At 42.0% G+C, this 19,636-nt stretch overlaps 1 protein-coding gene across 1 annotated transcript in view; it reads left to right on the forward strand.

The window, feature by feature from the left end:
- ATP12A (ATPase H+/K+ transporting non-gastric alpha2 subunit) overlaps positions 1-19,636 on the forward strand; it is a 24,727-nt gene continuing 5,091 nt past the window's right edge. The window contains exons 1-16 of the mRNA XM_081172486.1: positions 1-257; positions 4,150-4,290; positions 6,431-6,490; positions 7,230-7,433; positions 8,241-8,354; positions 9,179-9,313; positions 10,325-10,442; positions 11,306-11,574; positions 12,328-12,526; positions 12,647-12,756; positions 13,612-13,746; positions 14,626-14,818; positions 15,677-15,852; positions 16,396-16,532; positions 17,514-17,664; positions 18,829-18,997. Coding sequence (XP_081028612.1) covers positions 249-257; positions 4,150-4,290; positions 6,431-6,490; positions 7,230-7,433; positions 8,241-8,354; positions 9,179-9,313; positions 10,325-10,442; positions 11,306-11,574; positions 12,328-12,526; positions 12,647-12,756; positions 13,612-13,746; positions 14,626-14,818; positions 15,677-15,852; positions 16,396-16,532; positions 17,514-17,664; positions 18,829-18,997 — 2,320 coding nt within the window. The 5' untranslated portion in view covers positions 1-248. The remainder of the gene's footprint in view (positions 258-4,149; positions 4,291-6,430; positions 6,491-7,229; positions 7,434-8,240; positions 8,355-9,178; positions 9,314-10,324; positions 10,443-11,305; positions 11,575-12,327; positions 12,527-12,646; positions 12,757-13,611; positions 13,747-14,625; positions 14,819-15,676; positions 15,853-16,395; positions 16,533-17,513; positions 17,665-18,828; positions 18,998-19,636) is intronic.

The following is a 19,636-nucleotide window of genomic DNA, read 5'->3' on the forward strand; positions in this document are numbered from 1 at the left end:
GCAGTCTCTTCCCACAGGGCTCTGGAAGGTGAGCCTGTCCTGCCTAGAGGATGCTTAAGTGTGGACAAGAAGCCAGCTAACATTAACTCTCCTGGAGGCTGCAAGCCCTGTGAGCTTGTGTTCCAGCATTGCTCCCTCTCAGAGCTCATTGGGTCTTGACTTTTTCACCCAAGAGCCTTCACTTGGTACATTTATTTGGCTGAGAGACATCCATTGCTCCACCAGGTCAAAGAAAGAGGAAGTCTACCATGGGGAAGGTGAGTAAATAAGGGATAAAGGCAGCAGATATTCCATAGCTGGTTTCTCTTCAGTTCTGGGAGCAGTTGGCTTCTAATAATTGAAATATACCTGGCCTCTTCTTTCCCAATACTTTGGGAAATTTTTAAGAAGAGAAGACGATTTCTTGATTAAGGTCAGGGATGTATCCAACTGAGTTCCACTCACTCATTGAAATTAATAGGCTCATTAACTTCAGTGAGTCTATTTTGAGGAGAACTAGCATTGGAGGCAACCCTTAGGCTGCAATCCTAATCCCACCTACCTGGGTTTTCAATAGGCCTTACTTCTGAGTAGATGTGAGTCTTGCAGTCTTAGTTCTGTGGCAAACGGAAAAGTTCTTTCATATGGAGATGAAAGAGATTAAATTCTTCTGCATCTTTGTGTAGAACTTTAACCTTTATAATTGGATGGGAGGAGAGGAACAGGTTTGTGTGTATTTGTAATTTACTACACATACACAGGATTCTTAGTGAATTTCTATCAAAGGCTGATACCAGTTTAGCACCAGAAACCCTACAAAATCTGGTGTTCTCAAGCTGTTCACCTGCTTGCCCAGTATTTTGTATTCTGACTGGCAAGTGGCTCTCCAGGACAGATGAATTTCACATCACCTGGTTCTTTTAACTGGAGGGGTTAAGGATTGGCCCTGGGATCTGGAAAGCACATGTTCAGACGTGGAGCTTTGGTCCTTTTCCTGAGTTCACTAGGACTTACTTCTGAGTTAATCTATACGATTCTGCTGCATGTTGCATTCCAAAACCAAGAGTGCTTGAACTGATTTGTTTTCCCCAGCAACAATCAAACTATCAGAAATGTGAATGAGGTGTCAAGTTGAAAGAATCCTCATGACTTATTCCAGAGATTAAAATACCAAATAGGGTTTAAAGGGCTATTCAGCTGAGTTGATCAATTGCAAAAAAGAGAGAGCCCACCTTAATACAGTGGTACCTCGGGTTAAGAACTGAATTCGTTCCAGAGGTCCATTCTTAACCTGAAACTGTTCTTAACCTGAAGCACCACTTTAGCTAATGGGGCCTCCTGCTGCTGCTGTGCCACTGCTGCGCAATTTCTGTTCTCACCCTGAAGCAAAGTTCTTAACATGAGGTAATATTTCTGGGTTAGCGGAGTCTGTAACCTGAAGCGTCTGTAACCTGAAGCATATGCAACCTGCATATGCAACCTGCATATGCAGGTACCACTGTAGTGGAAAATATCCCACAGTGCACAAGGTTGTTGATATCAATCCCAGGTTTCCTCAATCTCGGCCCTCCAGATGTTTTGAGACTACAATTCCCATCATCCCTGACCACTGGTCCTGCTAGCTAGGGATCATGGGAGTTGTAGGCCAAGAACATTTGGAGGCCGAGTTTGAGGAAGCCTGATCTATCCTCTGCTAACTAAATCTCAAAATGGCACCCACATTATACCAGGAGCTGTAAAACATAGAACTGGTGCTTTCCAAGATCAGCAAGTCTGCAAACTTTATTCCACAGGCAACACGGAAAGAGTCAGAAAGCAACAGAAATAGATGAGAGTCAAATGGCTGGGAAGGAGAAGCACCAGAAAATTACTTTCAAATGATGGAAATAGGATGGCAGTTAAGGATAAACAGATACCGATGTTTTTGCTGGTTTCTGGAATGCCAAAAAACCCCAAACAGAATAATTTTACTTGCATAAATTGAATTACTTGTGCAATTCTTGCTGTCATTTTAGTTCCAATTTGGTAGAGAATCCTGAGTATTAGAGCCTTTTCATACCTCAGTTTAATGTGGATTGTGAACTCCTTGTGTCTGCTTAAATTTCCCTGCACCCATGCGGCATTCTCCTCCAACTACTTCTACCCCACACTTCCTCCTCCCTAGATCTGGAGATTCCCCATGCAAATTTTGTAGCTCTCGTATTCAGTTCTCAAAGCATAGAGAATCTCTGGAATTAAGAGGAGGCAAAAGTATGGGCCACCAGTAGTTGGAAAAGAATGCCACTTGGATGAGGGGAAATTGAAGGAGGGGCTCACAAAGCACAATAAGCTAAGGTATGAGTGGGCCCTAAGCAATCAGGACAAGTCTAGCTCAGTGGCGTAGCTTGGGGGGTGCAGGGGGGGCCAGCCGCACCGGGTGCAACATCTGGGGGTTAGGGTTAGGGGGCGCAAATCCACGGGTTAGGGGGCACAAATTACTTGCCTTGCCCCGGGTGCTGACAACCCACGCTACGCCACTGGTCTAGCTGATAGACACATAGGTTTGGGAAAACAAAAACCAATTCGATTTATATTTTAATATTGTTACTAAAAGTATGTTAACCAAGTTATCTGAAGACATTGAAGTGCACACATGTTCTGAGCTCAGCTCTGTGCCAATAAGCAAGCTATGACCTGATCCTCAATCACCAGGTATGACTATGCCTTACAAACTCAGTAATGTAATCCTCAAAGAATCTGCTAAGGAATGGGGTCAGCCAATAAGCTGGCTATTCTACAGAACAGCATGCAGTTTATGGGTCAATTATGATCTGGAAAGCTATGTATATAAAAGTTGATGAGCTGAGATGAAAACAGGAAGCCAGTCTTTGGAGCAGGGCAAGCTATTGGAAAAGAGGTAACAGAGAACAATGGCATATCTGTACATCCAAATTAATTGGAATGGGTGGGGCAATGTCCATTGCAGAATAGAATGGGTGGGGCAACTACCAATAGCTTGTGTAGATTGACAAGAAGGGTTGGGTCAATGGCTCAGTCAGGAGTTATCTGGAAGAGGTAATACTAAGAAGTAGCCAAGATTTGTGATTTGAAACAACAATGTTGTGGGCAACGCACACACATTGCAGCCTATTCTATTGGCTACCAATATATGCCTCTTTCACGACTGATTTCAGACAAAGAAGGGAAGCTTGTGGGTGCCAGGGAAGGCATCTGTAGGTGAAGGGGCACCACATTGGTGACCCCCCCAAACTATCATATTTAATAATGTCTACACTGTTGGTCATAGACATTTTCTACTTTAAAACTAAACAAAGCATCCCCTCTGGAATCGGACTCTGAATTTCTTACTGCAATAGGGGTCAGCATTATGATAATTTTAAAATCTCATGTCGCTCATTATTTATGGCTAAACATATCCAAATTATTAAGCATTGCTTATTGACTTTGTGGAATAAGTTCAATTCTAATATAGATGACTTCTTCAATTCGGACCATTTCTTACTTCAGGCTCTGCAGAATATTTGTAAGGTTGTGTGCATGTTTATTTGAGAGGGAGGAAGACATGTGACAGCGATGGTTAGCTTGCTGGGAACTAGTGAGAATATCAGTTAGAAAACAACAATCTGAAAAGTTGTTGTTTTTTAAAGAGATTATTAAAAACATGTTGTCCCAAACACACTCTGGATATTAAGGAGCCAAATTACCTGGTCTTTTCTTCAGAGAGGCACCAATGCCATAGCAATGTACCACAATTCCATTTTGTTTTCCGAACATATGCATGATTGCCACAGCTTTTATTTCCTAACCTTTGTTCTTACTTTTTCTCCCCCGCAGCTTACTGATGTGTGCATTGATAAAACATAGGACCAAAGATCATATTGATGCACCCAATGAGGCTCATTTGAGTGCATGCACTATGTTTCATCACATGTTCACTTGTGCATATCAGTAAGGCAGATAATAAAAAGTCTGGCAGTGAAAAGTTTCAGCTTAACTGCACATTCCAGAATTAATTTTATAAATGCTCCATGTTAAATCAGAAGGGAGGTTGAAACACTGCAGTAGAATTGCACCACTCCCCCTGCTTCCTGTCTGTTGGGTATTTCTGCTGCCCCCTTATGACAAACCCATAATGCTAACCCAACCCATCTCTGCTCATTTACATTTCAGAAAAAGCTTGACATCTACTCTATTGAGATCAGTGGAGAAAAGGATTTGGAAAAAGCAGACAAAGGAGATGAAAAGTACAAAGATTTGAAAGGGAGTAAGAAAAAGAAGAACACCGAGGACCTGAAGAAAGAGTTGGACTTGGTAAGTGACTTCAGGCTGCTCCATACTTCCTTGTTAAGCTGTCCTGGGACACAGCAGATGGGCTGAAACCAAAGTCCTAATCAATAGTTTTCTTGGGGAAATTGGGACAGATTGTAGTGCAGATCTCTCAGTCTTGAATGGGAAATCGTTTAATTACCTTTGTATAATACATGCTCCAATGGCCAACAAAGGCACACTGTTTTGTATTGCTCTACCAGCAGTGCATTTAATCTTTCAACACTGATTTTATGAACACTGACTAATTGCATTTCAATTAGGTAGGCAAATGTGGGTCATTACCCTTCTTTTATTAAGCTGCCACCTCCAGCCAGCTGGAGGATCCTGGAGTTTTAGGGATCCACTCCCTTGCTCTGAAGCTATGTTGAAAAGGAGAAGAATAGTGGCCCAGTGAAAAGGGAATCAGTATGACAAGGAATGGGCCACTCAGCTAGAACAGACAAAAGCCCCTTCCTGCCCAGACAACATGCATGTTAGATCTGCATATCAGGAAAGGGCGCAGTGGCCCTCTCAGTACAATATCATGGAGTTATGTAAATGCAAATAGATGTAAGAAGTCAGTCAGTCAAGGAACTGTCTTGTTTGTCTCTGAAAAAGCTGTGCAATCCCTCCTCCTGCTATGGAGAAATTATCAGTGGAATCTCTGCTTTTCTTCTTCCTTCATTCCAAGTCCCGTCTTGTTAAGCTACACCCAAGATTTAATCAGAAGGCCAATACCATTTGCTTGAAAAGTGAAGCAAGTCGGAAGAGATGTCAGTTCTTGGTTTCAGCTCTCCTGATTTTTCATACTAATGCTTTGAACCTCTTATTTATTAGAAGAGGGTGAATGCCATGTCGAACTGACTAACAACATACGTGATTCTTACCCTGACCCTTAACTCCTGATGCACCAGTGCCAAAGTTCTTCCATTACAAGTACATACCTGTGTGAAACATTTTCATTGTGCTTGTGTCAATCCATGTGATGCTGTAAGTTTCACTGCAGTGGGGGGCGGGATGTGGGTATGATTATGTACCTCTAGTGTAGCATCTGCTGTGATTTGTAAGCACTGGTTCTCCCCCAGTCATGCTAAATGCCATTTGGGAAAGGGCCATAGCTCAGTGGTGGAGCATGTGTTTTGCATGCAAAAGACCCTAAGCCCAATTCACAGCATCTCCAAGTAGGGCTGGGAATGTCCCCTTGCTTGAAACCCAGGAGAACCCCTGCTAGTGAGTGCAGACAGTGCTGAACTAGATGAACTAGATCTGACTCGGTGTAAGGCAGCTTTCTAATTTCATCTCTGCATATCTTAGGGATTAGTCATGCGATCTGAATGATGGGCTGAAGCACTGAGCAATGACTTGCCCCACAGTTAAGTCATAGCTAGCTTTATTAAGAAGTCTTCCTTAATCCCTGTGACACATTATGTTGTACAAAAACAATGGAGGAGCACTCAGCTAGCTGCCTACAAAAAACAACAACAGCTGTGGCTCTCCTTCAGTGCTTTCCAAGAAAAGATTGTACAATCAACTGTTTGAGATGCTTAGATAAAAAGATATCCTTTCAGATTTGCTAATCCAATGGTTTTCCTTACATTCCACAACTAACTGGATGGCGTTAAATCTTAAAGATGCAAATGGGGCCATTGTCCTCAAATGCAATGCCTCTTTAAGCCAACAAATTCACATAGGTTTACAAGTATGTATTAAAAAATCAATCAATCACAGATTAACTACAGATCTTCTTCTCTTGATACATCTGAACAGGAAGAGTGACAAGTTATCAGCCAGCTCATATTGAGCAAGCAGTACGGCTAGACTTCCACTGATTTTTTCCTAAAGCAAAACTCAAGATGAACTCAAAGGTTGCTGCATGGGCAAAAAGCACAGCAGAATTTCATATTAAGCTGAAGAGTTTTAATAAGACTAGAAAAAATTATTTGCTGGGTTTCAAAAAGCTTAAGCTGCACCCAGTGTCTGAATGTTCCAATGTGCAAATACAGTTAGAGCGTGTTGACTGTGGCATACAATTTCTGAAAGCCCCGTGCTGTTCTTTAAAAAAGCAAAGCTTGTTAATCTCTCTCTCTCTCTCTCTCTCTCTCTCTCTCTCTCTCTCTCTTTTTTTTTTTTTTTGCTGCTTTAGGATGATCACAAACTCAGCATTGAAGAACTAGAAGATAAATATGGCACAAGCATCACTAAAGTAAGTTAATATGGGCAAGAGGCAGCCATTAACAACACACCCACATATAAGTAGGCAGCAAGCATTATAATTCACTTAATTCAAGCATGTGCTGGAAACAGTATTTGTGTTATATCTGGGAAGAGTATTGGTGTGTTTGCACCAATAGTATTTGCACAGTTGCATGCTTCATGGGGTATATTGCAACCATCAGCTGTAATTATCTGGTCTTAGTCTTCAGGATGAAGCGGGGCATAAATTTAAGTATACTTTAACATTTAGACTGCTGGGTACATCAACCATTTTGTCAAGTTGGTTTTTTAAAAAATAAATTATGGGACTTAAAATTCACTTTTGAACATAGGCTGTGCTCTTTCAAGATTTCTAATTTAAACTAAGAATGGACTGAATGACCTAATAATGCCACCCCTTTTCAGTTCTGCTGGCACTCATTCAAATGCCCATTTAGTACCTTGTGTGTGTGTGTGTGTGTTAATGAAGGCACAAAGAGTCTGTGTTTTGTCAGAATTTATACACAGATGCTTTTTATTTTCTGAAAAATGTTGCATTTTATACACACTTTTAATGCAAAACACACATTTCTTTGCTCCCTTTCCTGCATTGCAAAACCCGGGGAAGTGTGTAATGTGTTTCCAATGACAAGCATGTTTGGGAGTGTCAGATCTGCTGCAAAAAGTTGGCAGAGCAGAAGATCCTCTTCCATCCCTAATCCCAACTATGCGCTTTGTCTCTCCTACAGGGTCTTCCAAGCTCAAGAGCAGCAGAGGTTCTGGCCCGAGATGGCCCCAATGCACTTACTCCTCCTAAATCTACTCCTGAAATCATCAAGTTTCTCAAGCAGATGGTAGGAGGGTTTTCCATCCTCTTGTGGATTGGAGCTATACTGTGCTGGATCGCCTTCGGGATTCAGTATCTTCATCATGATGCCGGGGCATTCAACAATGTAAGTATTATTGCAGGTTTATTGTGCTTTTTGTAATTCTCATGGGTGTCATCCGTGGTTCTCTTTACCCCCAAGTCAAGGAGCGTGGTACCCAAGGCCACTCAAGGAATTTGGGCACCTGAGGCGGAAATCCTACAAGTGCCAGACTTGGACCTGGGAGACCCTGGTTCAAATGCTGACTCAGCCATGAAGCTCATTGGGTGACCTTGGCCCAATCGCTTCCTCTCAGTCTACTCTAAGCTATCTCACAGGGTTGCTGTGGGGATTAAATGAGGAGAAAGAGAGAGCCATGTATATGCCACCTTGGGAAAAAATGTGAAAAACTGAACAAACCATAATAAATTAACAACTTACCGCCCCTCCATGACACTTAAGTCTCATTCCACCCAATGGTAGGGGACCGTTCCTCCCCCCAATGGAAAACCATTGCAAAAATTAAGAAAAAACACACTTTCACATTCCTGATTAAATAACTGTCTGAAATTCTTATATAAGCTTTGGCAATTGTATGGACAATTTCTAAACCAATGTATCTTGGTCAGAATTGAATGACCTGGTGCAGACCTTGAAGACCACCTGTTGTCATTCAGCTATATGTTTCCTCCGTATGTTTGTGCAATACGTCTTGCCTATAAATCTGAGGCATTTCGCTGATAATATGCTAGGTATTGCTCTTCTCCTTGCTGTTTAAACAAGTTCATTCACACAGTTTCTTGAGTGCAGTTACAAAATTATTTTGCACCAAGTGGGAAATGGTAAAAGTGTTGTTGTTTTTAAGCTAACTTGAACCATCTTTTCACCATTCAGCTCTACCTTGGAGTGGTCCTTGTGCTGGTGGTGGTCCTCACTGGGATGTTTGCTTATTATCAAGAAGCTAAAAGCACGAACATCATGGCCAGCTTTGGTAAAATGATCCCACAGGTGAGTCTTCAGTAGTGCTCAGAATATCAGTGTATTTAAAAACCAGGTAGTTATTGTAAAGGGTATTTGCCACCATATTAAAGAACATACCAATGTGCAGACAAAATGGTAGAATTAGGGTGGCCACATTGCTTAAAGAGAGGAAATGCATGACCCCAACAAGGGGGACAAAAGAGAACACAGGTTTCCATCATATACATATAGATGAAAAATTAGAAAGTGTCACCATAATTTTAATGGGAAAACAATACCAGCATAGCGGCGAAAACTTTGACTAGGTCCCCTGTGCGCCTGCTCAGCCTGCTGCTGTTCAGCTGCTAAATGTCAAAGGGCACCTTCAAGCTCCACTCTTCCTTCCTGGAGTTTTTAATCTTCAAACCTGACTTAGATCAGACAGTCCATCAAATAGGAAATGTCTTCTGGATAGTCTTCCATGCAGAAGACTTCAGTGTAAAGTAGGACATATAGGTTGGAAGCCAGCATCACACTCTTCCTCTCGTGTTGTCAGCACAAATATTTCAGGTTGCCTAATGGAAGGATCTCCCCTCTCCTTCTTTTGTGGACTGCTCTGGACGTTCTCCAGACCCCCCCAGCTGTTTTTTTGGGGGGGCAAAGTGGGGAGAGAAGCCCCATTGCATTTGGAGGAGTCTATGTGCTGGTCCTGCTAGCACAATTGTTTAAGTGAATCCTGCTCATAGTTACCATATGCAGATCTCCAAGTAGCTCAGACCACTGAATATATTCCAGCAATTGCATGTGTACAATAATCAGTCTAAGAGCTCCACCTGACTTTATCTGTTTCATTTTGGGTTTTTTCTTACCAGCGAGCCCTTGTCCTCAGAGATGCAGAGAAAAAAGACATTTCGGCAGAAGAACTGGTGGTGGGCGACATTGTGGAAATCAAAGGTGGAGACAGGATACCAGCTGACATCCGGATCATCACCAGTCAGGGCTGTAAGGTAGGAACAAAACAAAACTCAGTTTGAGCCAAAGAAAAGAGAAAGAGAAAACCCAGCCTCTTTCTACAGACCAGGGACATGAAGAGGCATGTTCAAAGAAAGGATAACTCAACAGCTAAGTGAAAAAGAGTCTAAAATTAGACACTCCTTTTGAATTTGTATGAGAAATTGTCCTCCCACAAAGAGCTTGATCATTAAAATTATGGCAATAATCACTGCTCGTTATATGGGTTGTTTACGTAATCTTGCAGTGATTGTGATAGCAGCATCATCATTTACTTAAAGTTTGGTTTTCTTTATGTGTCAGTCAGTCAATCCCAGGCAGAATAAATTAAAGGGGGGCAGCGTGAAAAGCTGCTGCATAATGAGTAATGTATTATATGCTTGCTAGTATCCCCATTTTGCAGTGAATACACCTTAATCTAACAATGTTAGGTGAATAGGATGCATGGCAAACACATCTGGGATTTCTAACCAGGTCAATAAACCTAAAATCAGTCTGTTCTTCATGGATGCAAATTGTCTAAGAATTAATAATTTGCATATTTATCCTCATGAGAAAAAGGTATCATGGATGAGATCCTGCCTGAGTCCCAGAACAAAGGGATAGGGATGAGAAATACGTGGTCCTCCTGATGTTGTTGGACTCTGACTCCCATCAGCCATATGGGAGTTGTAGTTCAGCATCTGGAGGGTCACAGCTTCCTCACCTGTAAGTCTTTAAGTGACTTGTTGCAGTTGAACTCTATTGGTGATTCAGTCATCATAAGTGTCCCTGTTGCCTTTGCAGTGATGATAGCCATGCGCACTACCACTATTATTATTATTATTATTTGTTGTTGTTTAGTCATTTAGTCGTGTCCGACTCTTCGTGACCCCATGGACCACCAGAGCACGCCAGGCACTCCTGTCTTCCATTGCCTCCCGCAATCTGGTCAAAATTATTATTATTATTAATACTACAATAATAATAATAATGTGATAATGTGAATGTTTGTGACTGATCCACAGGTGGATAATTCTTCCCTCACTGGAGAGTCAGAGCCACAATCTCGCTCCTGTGAATACACTCATGAAAACCCACTGGAGACCAAAAACATTGCTTTCTATTCCACAACTTGCTTGGAAGGTACGTATTTAAGTGGCTCCCCCAGAGGTGCCATTCCATCCAAATTCCACATATTTTGTGCCTATGTAAAAGCTACTTCAGCAGGAGTTAACATCAATATTTTCTCATTCCTTCTGATATTCCACCATTTAGTCCTCATCACCCTATGAAACTAAGCCCAATTGTGTATAATGCAAAGCATGGGCATACTCTGTTAAGACCATTTTCTTGACTTTCCTTTCTTGCCTCCCCATTTGTTGAATTTTAGATTGTAAGATCTCTGGGGAAGGGAGCAAGTTCAGGTTGACATCCTGGAAAGAACTGTGTACATTGATGGTGCCCTATTAATACTAACAACAACATGCTAACATTACCCTCCAGCTATGCAGTTATGTGGAGCTGGTGTACAACGTAAAAACATTGTCTTGGGTCCTAACACTGGCTTATCCATTCAAACCTGCAATTCAAACCCCACGACCATATCCTACACCAATCATCTCCTGGTCTCCTAAAGGAAATTCCCTGCAGAGGGAATGGTGAGGTGGGGAAGCCCTGCTCCAATAATGTAAACTGTTCATGGAAAGAAAATTTGGATTCAAGTCAATTATTTTATTTTAAAATATGACACACACATGCCCACATTCTCTTCTTTAGTCAGAAATCCAAGCAGCATTTGACCTGCCCAAAGAAAAAAAGCTATATTTTTGATTGAACTAAGACATCAAGGAGAGTAGAAGACGGGATTATCAAAAAGAGTCAGGAGTATTAATTGGAAAGTTTGGGGGGTACAATTAAATTTTTGTGTTTTTTTTTAATGGCATTGGTGTTCAAATGAATAAAAATTATTTTGTTTGTTGATAATCAATATTTTACTTTCTCCTTAGGAACTGCTACTGGCATGGTCATCAACACAGGTGACAACACCATCATTGGACGCATTGCTTCGCTGGCTTCTGGTGTTGGGAATGAGAAGACGCCTATTGCTATCGAGATAGAGCACTTTGTCCATATTGTGGCTGCTGTTGCTATATCCATAGGGGTGGTTTTCTTCATCATTTCTGTCTCCATGAAGTACACTGTCATGAAGGCCGTTATCTTCCTCATTGGCATTATTGTGGCCAATGTGCCCGAGGGGCTGCTAGCCACAGTCACTGTAAGTACTGGCTCACAACAGCCACCAGTACCTTTGTACTCATGCATAACAATTCACGACAGTACATGCTGCTGAAATCGGGGTGCATAGGACCTCTTCATCTCCAAATACATTATGAAAAATGGGTGCATAATTATTAATGGGCAAGGCTGTCACTATCTATTGGAACAATAGTGGAGAGTGGCTTTGGGTTCCTGGATAAAAACACCTCCATTGTCTAAACCCACAACTTCTGCTGAGTCTCTTTGGTTATATATTCATCACCTTTCAATGTTTTCGGCTAATTTGTTGCATTTCTTTGTTTTGTCTCTATTTTAATATCCATTCAAAATACTTGTGAATGCTTTTTTTTCTGGATCTGCTACTGATGAATCTTACTAGGATACTGGATTAGATGGGCCGTTGGCCTGATCCTAGTATTCTGTTCTTACAGTGGCCAACCAGGTGCCCATGGCAAGCCCATAAGCAGGGCATGAGTGCATTAGACCCTCCTGCTTGTTGACATAAAAGCAGATCAACACTTGCTAAATAAAATGTCAGGTTCTGATCTTCTCATCCATGTTGAGTCATTCTGCAGATGCCAGCATTGCTGAACTGATATGTGCATGGGTGTGATCAAGAATAAAATGTGTACAGGTGGGATTAGCAGGAAGAGAAGCCTACCATCATCCTTTGTATGGAGCTGTATGAAATGCTTCGCTGCTTTTATTTATTTCAACTATTAAAGTGCTGTGCTTTCTCCCACATTTATAGGTAGCTTTGTCCTTAACTGCGAAGAGAATGGCCAAGAAGAATTGTCTGGTAAAGAACCTGGAAGCTGTTGAGACACTGGGCTCTACCTCTGTCATCTGCTCTGACAAGACCGGGACCCTTACGCAGAACAGGATGACAGTTGCCCACCTTTGGTTTGACAATGAGATCTTCTCCGCTGACACCAGTGAAAATCAAACAAGTAAATAATCAGTCAAGAGGCTTTGGAATGGGAGGAGTAACAACATGATTGCTTCCTATTTTAGAATGTGGGGCAACTGTCTGCTGAAACGTTATATAATTTTTACCACTTTCTTTCCAGCCCAGAGTTTTGACCAAACATCTGGCACATGGACGGCGTTGTCAAGGATTGTAGCCCTTTGCAATCGGGCAGAATTCAGACCAGGACAGGACAGTGAACCTATCATGAAGGTATTTACTACTTTAATGAGAGCTGCTTTCTTAAGAGGATTGTCTGATGGGTTTCCAGGGGTTTCATCTGGAAACAGATGTTTTATTGTAAGTTGCATATAGCATCTGCCCTGTTCTGTTTCCTTCTAAAGTGACAGAAATAGGTATGGTGACACCACTATTGGGAGAAAACAGGCTAGCACAAGAACTTTCAGGCATTTAATTTACAAGCAATAAACAGGCCTTCGGTCCAAGCAAACATACCACACTGCGCTCTCATTCTTTATGTGTGATTTCAATAATGTAAACAGCTGGATCAAAAGCATTTTCTCTATTTTAAAAACAGTTCATACTCCAGTCAAAGGTCTGAGATGAGAATTCTCATACAATGCATTTGTTGAGATAATTAATCTACAGGTAGAGCCTGAGGACTCAACAATCAAGTTATTTTATTTTACTGACAACAATTAGTTTTAAACCAAGAACATAAATACTTAGTGTCCTATTGCTCAAGAAGATCCATAAAAAGATTAGAAATTTCTCTACTATAACAACAATATTAAGAGACAATTTAGAATACATTACAGCTATAGATCTCTCATGGATTACAGCCACTAACTCACTCTCTTCTGAGATTCTCAAGAATCTCAGCTTTTATTTGCATGCATGAGTCCCTGAGGAGAAGGATGATTATAGCAATCTTGCCCAATTATTGTTCTTTTTATGTAAATATGATAGTATTTTGCTACAATGCTGTAGAATGTAATCAGAGGAGCAAGCTATATAACATAAAGTGACCTAAGTAATGTCCATTGGTTAGCTGAATGACATTGAGCAACACTTTTGCTGAACTGAATTTTCAAAAATGCCCCCCAGAGAATCGTGGTTGGAGACGCCTCAGAAACAGCTCTGCTGAAGTTCTCCGAAGTTGTTATGGGCAATATAATGGACATCCGGAAAAGAAATAGGAAAGTGACTGAGATTCCCTTTAATTCTACTAACAAGTTTCAGGTAAGTTGTATGTCTGAGAAGAGACTGATCTCTTAAGAGCTGTTAAGAGAAAATGTTGTGCCCCATGAGCTATCAAAATAAAACCTGAAAACTGGAAGGACCAGTCTGATGAATTTGTGTCTGTGGTGGAAAAAAACATTGCTGCAATACTCAAGTAGAAGGGTGTTATTAATTTCACATAATTCGGTGTATGTTCAAAAATAAGATGTAAACTCCAGTGGCAATCCCAGAGGCTAATCAGCACAAAATCTCTTGTTCTTCTGAAGTGGGTTTTTTTTGTGATTGCTATTCTACACAGCAGAAATAACAACTGCTTTGAACATATGCAACATTGTGAAGATGGCCATATTTAAACAACTGTAGTTTAAAGCTTGGTAGAATATTTACCATAGGAAGGCTGTCATAGACTAGGGCTAAACTCATATGGGAGTTTATTTCATTTCCCCGATGTTTCCATAACTGTTAATTTCTGCATTAAGTTTGGGCTTTCGCGACATAAAGGCATTTCAAGAAATATAGCAGAATATAGCTCAAGTTGAGCACTCACTGCCATGTTAAATGCTTGCAGGAAAAAAATAGATTTGGAAATAACATGGAGTTGAGCACAAAACTAGTGCTATATTCCACAGTTTTCCTGGAAGTGGCTTTATGTTGTGTGAAAGCTCAAATATACAGCAGAGATTACCAGTAAGGGAAATGTCAGGGAAACAGAATAAATTGCCATGTGAACACAGTCTAGAATTATATCTGACGGCCACCTTCGGTTATCACATCAGTACACCCCCCCCCATGCCATTCTTCCTCTGGGAACATTAAGTTCAAAAGGCAGGATTAGATCTAGGCACTTGTTTCAATGTTTGCATTTGCATTGCGTTCAAGCTTTCCATCCACGAGACGGACGACCCCAATGATAAACGCTTCCTGCTGGTGATGAAAGGGGCACCTGAAAGGATTCTGGAGAAGTGCAGCACCATCATGATTAATGGAAAAGAGGAGCCCCTGGATGCAGAGAGGAAAGAGGCGTTCCAGACGGCTTACATGGCGCTGGGAGGCATGGGAGAGAGAGTCCTAGGTGAGCCGAACACTTGCAAAACAACATGTGCAGAGAGCAATGCAGCAGGCAAAGCGTTAAGTGCAACAATTCAGGGGGTTGGGGGGTTGGAACTACAGTGATACTAGAGGAGCAACCCCAACTCTTTGGCCATTCTGCTTGGTGGCATTTAATTATGAGAATGTGCTAAATGAGCATGGGAAGTGATACATAAACTGTGGTTGGCTTGGTGCATTTCCTTGAGTTTGATTCAGCAAACTTTCAGCAGGGGGCCAGTCCACTGTCCCTCAGACCTTGTGGGGGACCAGACTATATTTTGAAGGGGAAAAAATGAATGAATTCCTATGCCCCACAAATAACCCAGAGATGCGTTTTAAATAAAAGCACACATTCTAGTCATGTAAAAATACACTGATTCCCAGACCGTCCATGGGCTGGATTTAGAAGGCGATTGGGCCAGATCCGGCCCCCTGGCCTTAGTTTGCCTACCCATGGGGCAGGGACTAAACCTGCTATTTGTCCTCCTAGTGATTGCTTCCTGAATTGAAAGCTTAGAACCTATACATCTTCCTACTATAAATTCTAATTAATGGTTTTTCATATGCATTCCTTGCATGCATTGCTGTGTTAGCTACTATCCATGACACAGTAAATAAGATAGCTAGTTAGGAAACACAATGGCTTTAACTTGCTTTCTCATCAGTAACTCCCATTGTTTTGACAGCTGGCAATCTATTTAAAGAGACAGGATAATGATCATTTGATGGTCAATTAGACCTAATAAAATCCTTTAGTTATCATAGGATGGTTTGTCCTTTCTCCCCTCTCGCTTCCTCTGCTTAATTATTTTGTTGTTGCTGTTATTATTTTCAACTCTAGGCTTCTGTCACTTGTACCTGCCAGAGGAGGAATTTCCAGACACCTATCCATTTGACACTGACTCCATGAACTTCCCCACTTCCAATCTTTGCTTTGTGGGGCTCTTGTCAATGATTGACCCCCCTCGATCCACTGTGCCAGACGCTGTCATGAAATGTCGGAGTGCAGGGATCAAGGTAGGCTTTCCAAAAACCAGCACCGTTGGAAATACTGGATTGTCAAAATGTCTGTGGCACTTCCCCCCAAATGCAGTGCTATTTTTCTAGAAATAGACTCAGGTGCTGGAACTTGCCATGAACGCCTCCCTTGTTCTCTTATAATGGTAATGGCACCCACCTGAGAGGTGCCAGAACTGAGTTCCGGTGAGTTCATGCTAAAAAAGGCCCCACCCAAATGTATAGTAAGTTAAAAAGAAATTAAGGATGTATGCAATGTCAATGCACATTAGCAGATATATGCATACATTTCTGAAAGAGTATATCCATGCAAAATCATTATGTACAAGCAGTGGGTATATTTCATTCAGATGTTTCTATCTCTTCATTGCTGGTCATAGAATTGCATGTTGGAAGGGACTCTAGGGGCCATCTAGTCCAACCCTCTGCAATGCACACAGTTTTTTGGAGTGGTTAAAGAACCATGGCAGATGCTACAAGCCGTATCTTTAATTCGGCTCCTTCTGACAATGAATCATGCTTATTTGGCCTTTTCCCTCCCAGGTGATTATGGTCACTGGTGATCATCCAATCACAGCCAAAGCCATTGCCAAAAGCGTAGGCATCATTTCAGCCAACAGCGAGACGGTGGAAGACATTGCCCAGCGCCTCAAAATTCCCGTGGAGCAGGTGAACAGAAGGTAAGGATGGCATAGACCCTCTCTGTCTTATTAATATGTCACACTATGTTCCTATCGCCATGGTGGTCACCAACTTGAATGGCTTTAAAAGAGAATTGGAAAGGCTATTGATGGCTGCTAGTCACAATGGCCATGCCCTGCCTCCACAGCTGGAGGCAATAATGCTTCTGAATACCAGTTGCTGGAAACCACAGAAGGGGAGAGGTGCTCTTCTGCTCATGTCCTGCTTGAGAGTTTCCCACAGGCATCTGGTTCACCTCTGTGAGAAAAGGATGATGAACAGGATAGGTCACATTCTTGATCCAGCAGGCTTTCCCCATGCTACTCTGTTTTTAATGCACGGTTGATGGTATAACTCACAACAGGGGTGGGGAGCCTCAGGCCTAAGGGTCAAACACAGCCATTCAAGCCTCTCTATGTGGTCCTCAGGACCAGACCCACACACCACACCCTTCCCAGCCACCACCCCTCTCCCTGGACCATGCCTCTCATCTGCCCTGCTTTGCACCTCCATTGAGTGTTTTTGCCCATCTGGGATGTGTTTGGTAATGCTTCTTGCTTGGATGGAGGGCAGAGAAGGGTGTGTGAATATGTAGAAGTTAGCATACCATACAAATGTAAACTTGACATTTGCTGCTCCACCCACTTTTGTCTCTGGCCTCACCCACCACTAGCAAGTGGCCCCTGAGATGTTGCCTAGAAGGGAAAGTGGCCCTCAGGCTGAAAAAGGTTCCCCATCCCAGACTTTGAACAATCTATCCACTTATCCCATTTGAATGCTCCCAGACCAGTCAGTGGCCATCTACTGTACCTCATTTTTCAGGAGTGAGGTTTCCTTCCTATGCTGTGTTCTAACTTGAATAAATGAGCTTTTCGCTGTTCCCTAACACACCAGTTTAGATTTAGTAAGATATGTATGCATGCCATTTTTGAACTTGGGGCTGCAGCAACTTTAATTGAGATCGCCTCTGGTTTTTGCAGCGATGCCAGAGCTGCTGTAGTTAATGGCATGGAGCTGAAAGACATGACTTCAGAACAGCTGGACGACATCCTGCGCAACCACTCAGAGATAGTCTTTGCCCGAACTTCACCCCAGCAGAAACTAATTATCGTGGAGGGCTGCCAAAGGCAGGTGAGTGATTCTGGCGAGAACAGAAGATGTACTTTTGGTACCAAAAGGTTGCATCCGCATGATCTTCCCCTGGAACACTTCTCAGTGGAAAACATATATAACAACAAAAAATTAGAAAATACAGCTCCCTAATTTCAATCCTGCATGGAAACAAACAAAGTCCTATATTTAAAAGGCACAAATATTTTTTCTCCATTTTACTGTTCATTAACACCCCCATCCAAAGTAATATTTAGCTCTCTAAAGGATGAACAGTAGAAAAAAGGAAGTGTGCTGTATGCATGCTCTATATTTAGTTACCAGAGCCTATAAGCTCTTAGGCACAGTATTATTTATAACGAGTCTCAATGCACTAAGTCCCCCGAGAACAAGATCCCCAGCATTTGCCTTAATCAGGTTTTCCGGGTTTTCTCTCTGCTTAATTCAGCTCACGATGCTCTAAATTCCCTTACACTTAGACGCTCTGACCTTTCCTAATAAGGACGCTTGGTTGCATAAATCTCACCGAGCAGATATGGATTTGGCCAATCAGCATATTTAGCTTTCTGCATAAATCCAATCTATGCTAGCAAGAAGCAAAATGCCACAGTAACAGATTGGCATTAAAAGAGCTGAAGGGAAGGGAATCCCTTGATGCTACAAATTTTGTAGTATCTGAATTCTTGGTTATCTGAAATTCCCAATGCTGCAAATCATGTCTTGACTGCATAATGTAAGCAAGTAAACAAGCCTTCATTATCTGAATATATTGGTTGTGCTCTGGATGTCTGGGCAGTTGAAATTTTGCCCTGTACAAATATCCACAACCAAATTGCAACAAGAAATGGCACTATTTCTCACAAAAGACAGAACAGGAATTGACGTCTGGCTTCATTCCTGGAAGCAACACAGGCAGGAATAAAAGAACTTTACAAGGCAAGGTCAGAGGGACGCTTGTGCAACTAGTATTTATATTTTTGCTCAGTCGCTGGAATGGCTGTGCCTTCTGAGCTGCCCACCCAGATCCTTCCATCAAGCTGTTTTTGAAAGAGCAACATTATTGTTCTGGGTAACTGTACACAGACCTCGACACTGTATTTAGGAAGTTCAACACAGCAGAAGTCAAGCAAGGGCAGGGCTGTGGGCATGGTTTCTATAACCTCCTGTGGTTCCTATGTTCTCAAGGACGCAGTGGTTGCCGTGACTGGAGATGGTGTCAACGATTCCCCAGCTCTGAAGAAAGCTGACATAGGAATTGCTATGGGCATTGCTGGCTCTGACGCAGCGAAGAATGCAGCTGACATGGTTTTGCTGGATGACAATTTTGCTTCTATCGTTACTGGAGTGGAGGAAGGTAAGATGAGGCCTGTGGCTCTGACAAACAGCCTTAAAAGTCAAGCAGCATATGTTCAGGGAGAGGTGAATCACATGAACGCACAGGTGATCGGCAGAATTTGGATGCTCTTGGGGACAGTTTTTGCAAATCTGGAGAGGGTTATGCATACAAACATAAACAGAGGCAGCCTCACACAAGTCTTTACACAACACATGAGACTTGTTCTCTGTTCCCCTCTGGTTCCCATACCCTCTCAGCCTATCCCAGCTCATACTGCAATGTTCAATCCCAGAAATGTTCAGATCATTGGAAAGCTGTTGCAAGACTGGACCACTTTTCATAGCATTCCCGTATTCCTGTCAGCTCTTCACCACTATCAATATATGGAACTGGTGTCTTAAGGTGTCCAAAGCTGAAGTCCACCTAATCTTCACTATTGTTGTGGCTCCTTTCAAATGGAAATCCTATTTTACCAATGCCAATGATTTAAGTGTTTAATCTTAAAGTCTACTCATTTGCTGTAACTGATGCCAGGGAAATGTTCTTGATAATCCATATTTTATAGTAGGAGCAGATAAATTAAGAAGCTCTGCATATCTCGTTTCCTTTAGTATATTTTGCAGCACTGCATGCCACATTTACCAAAACATGACAGAC

This window comes from Podarcis bocagei (genome assembly GCF_964188305.1).
Source record: "Podarcis bocagei genome assembly, chromosome: 15".
NCBI lineage: Eukaryota > Metazoa > Chordata > Lepidosauria > Squamata > Lacertidae > Podarcis > Podarcis bocagei.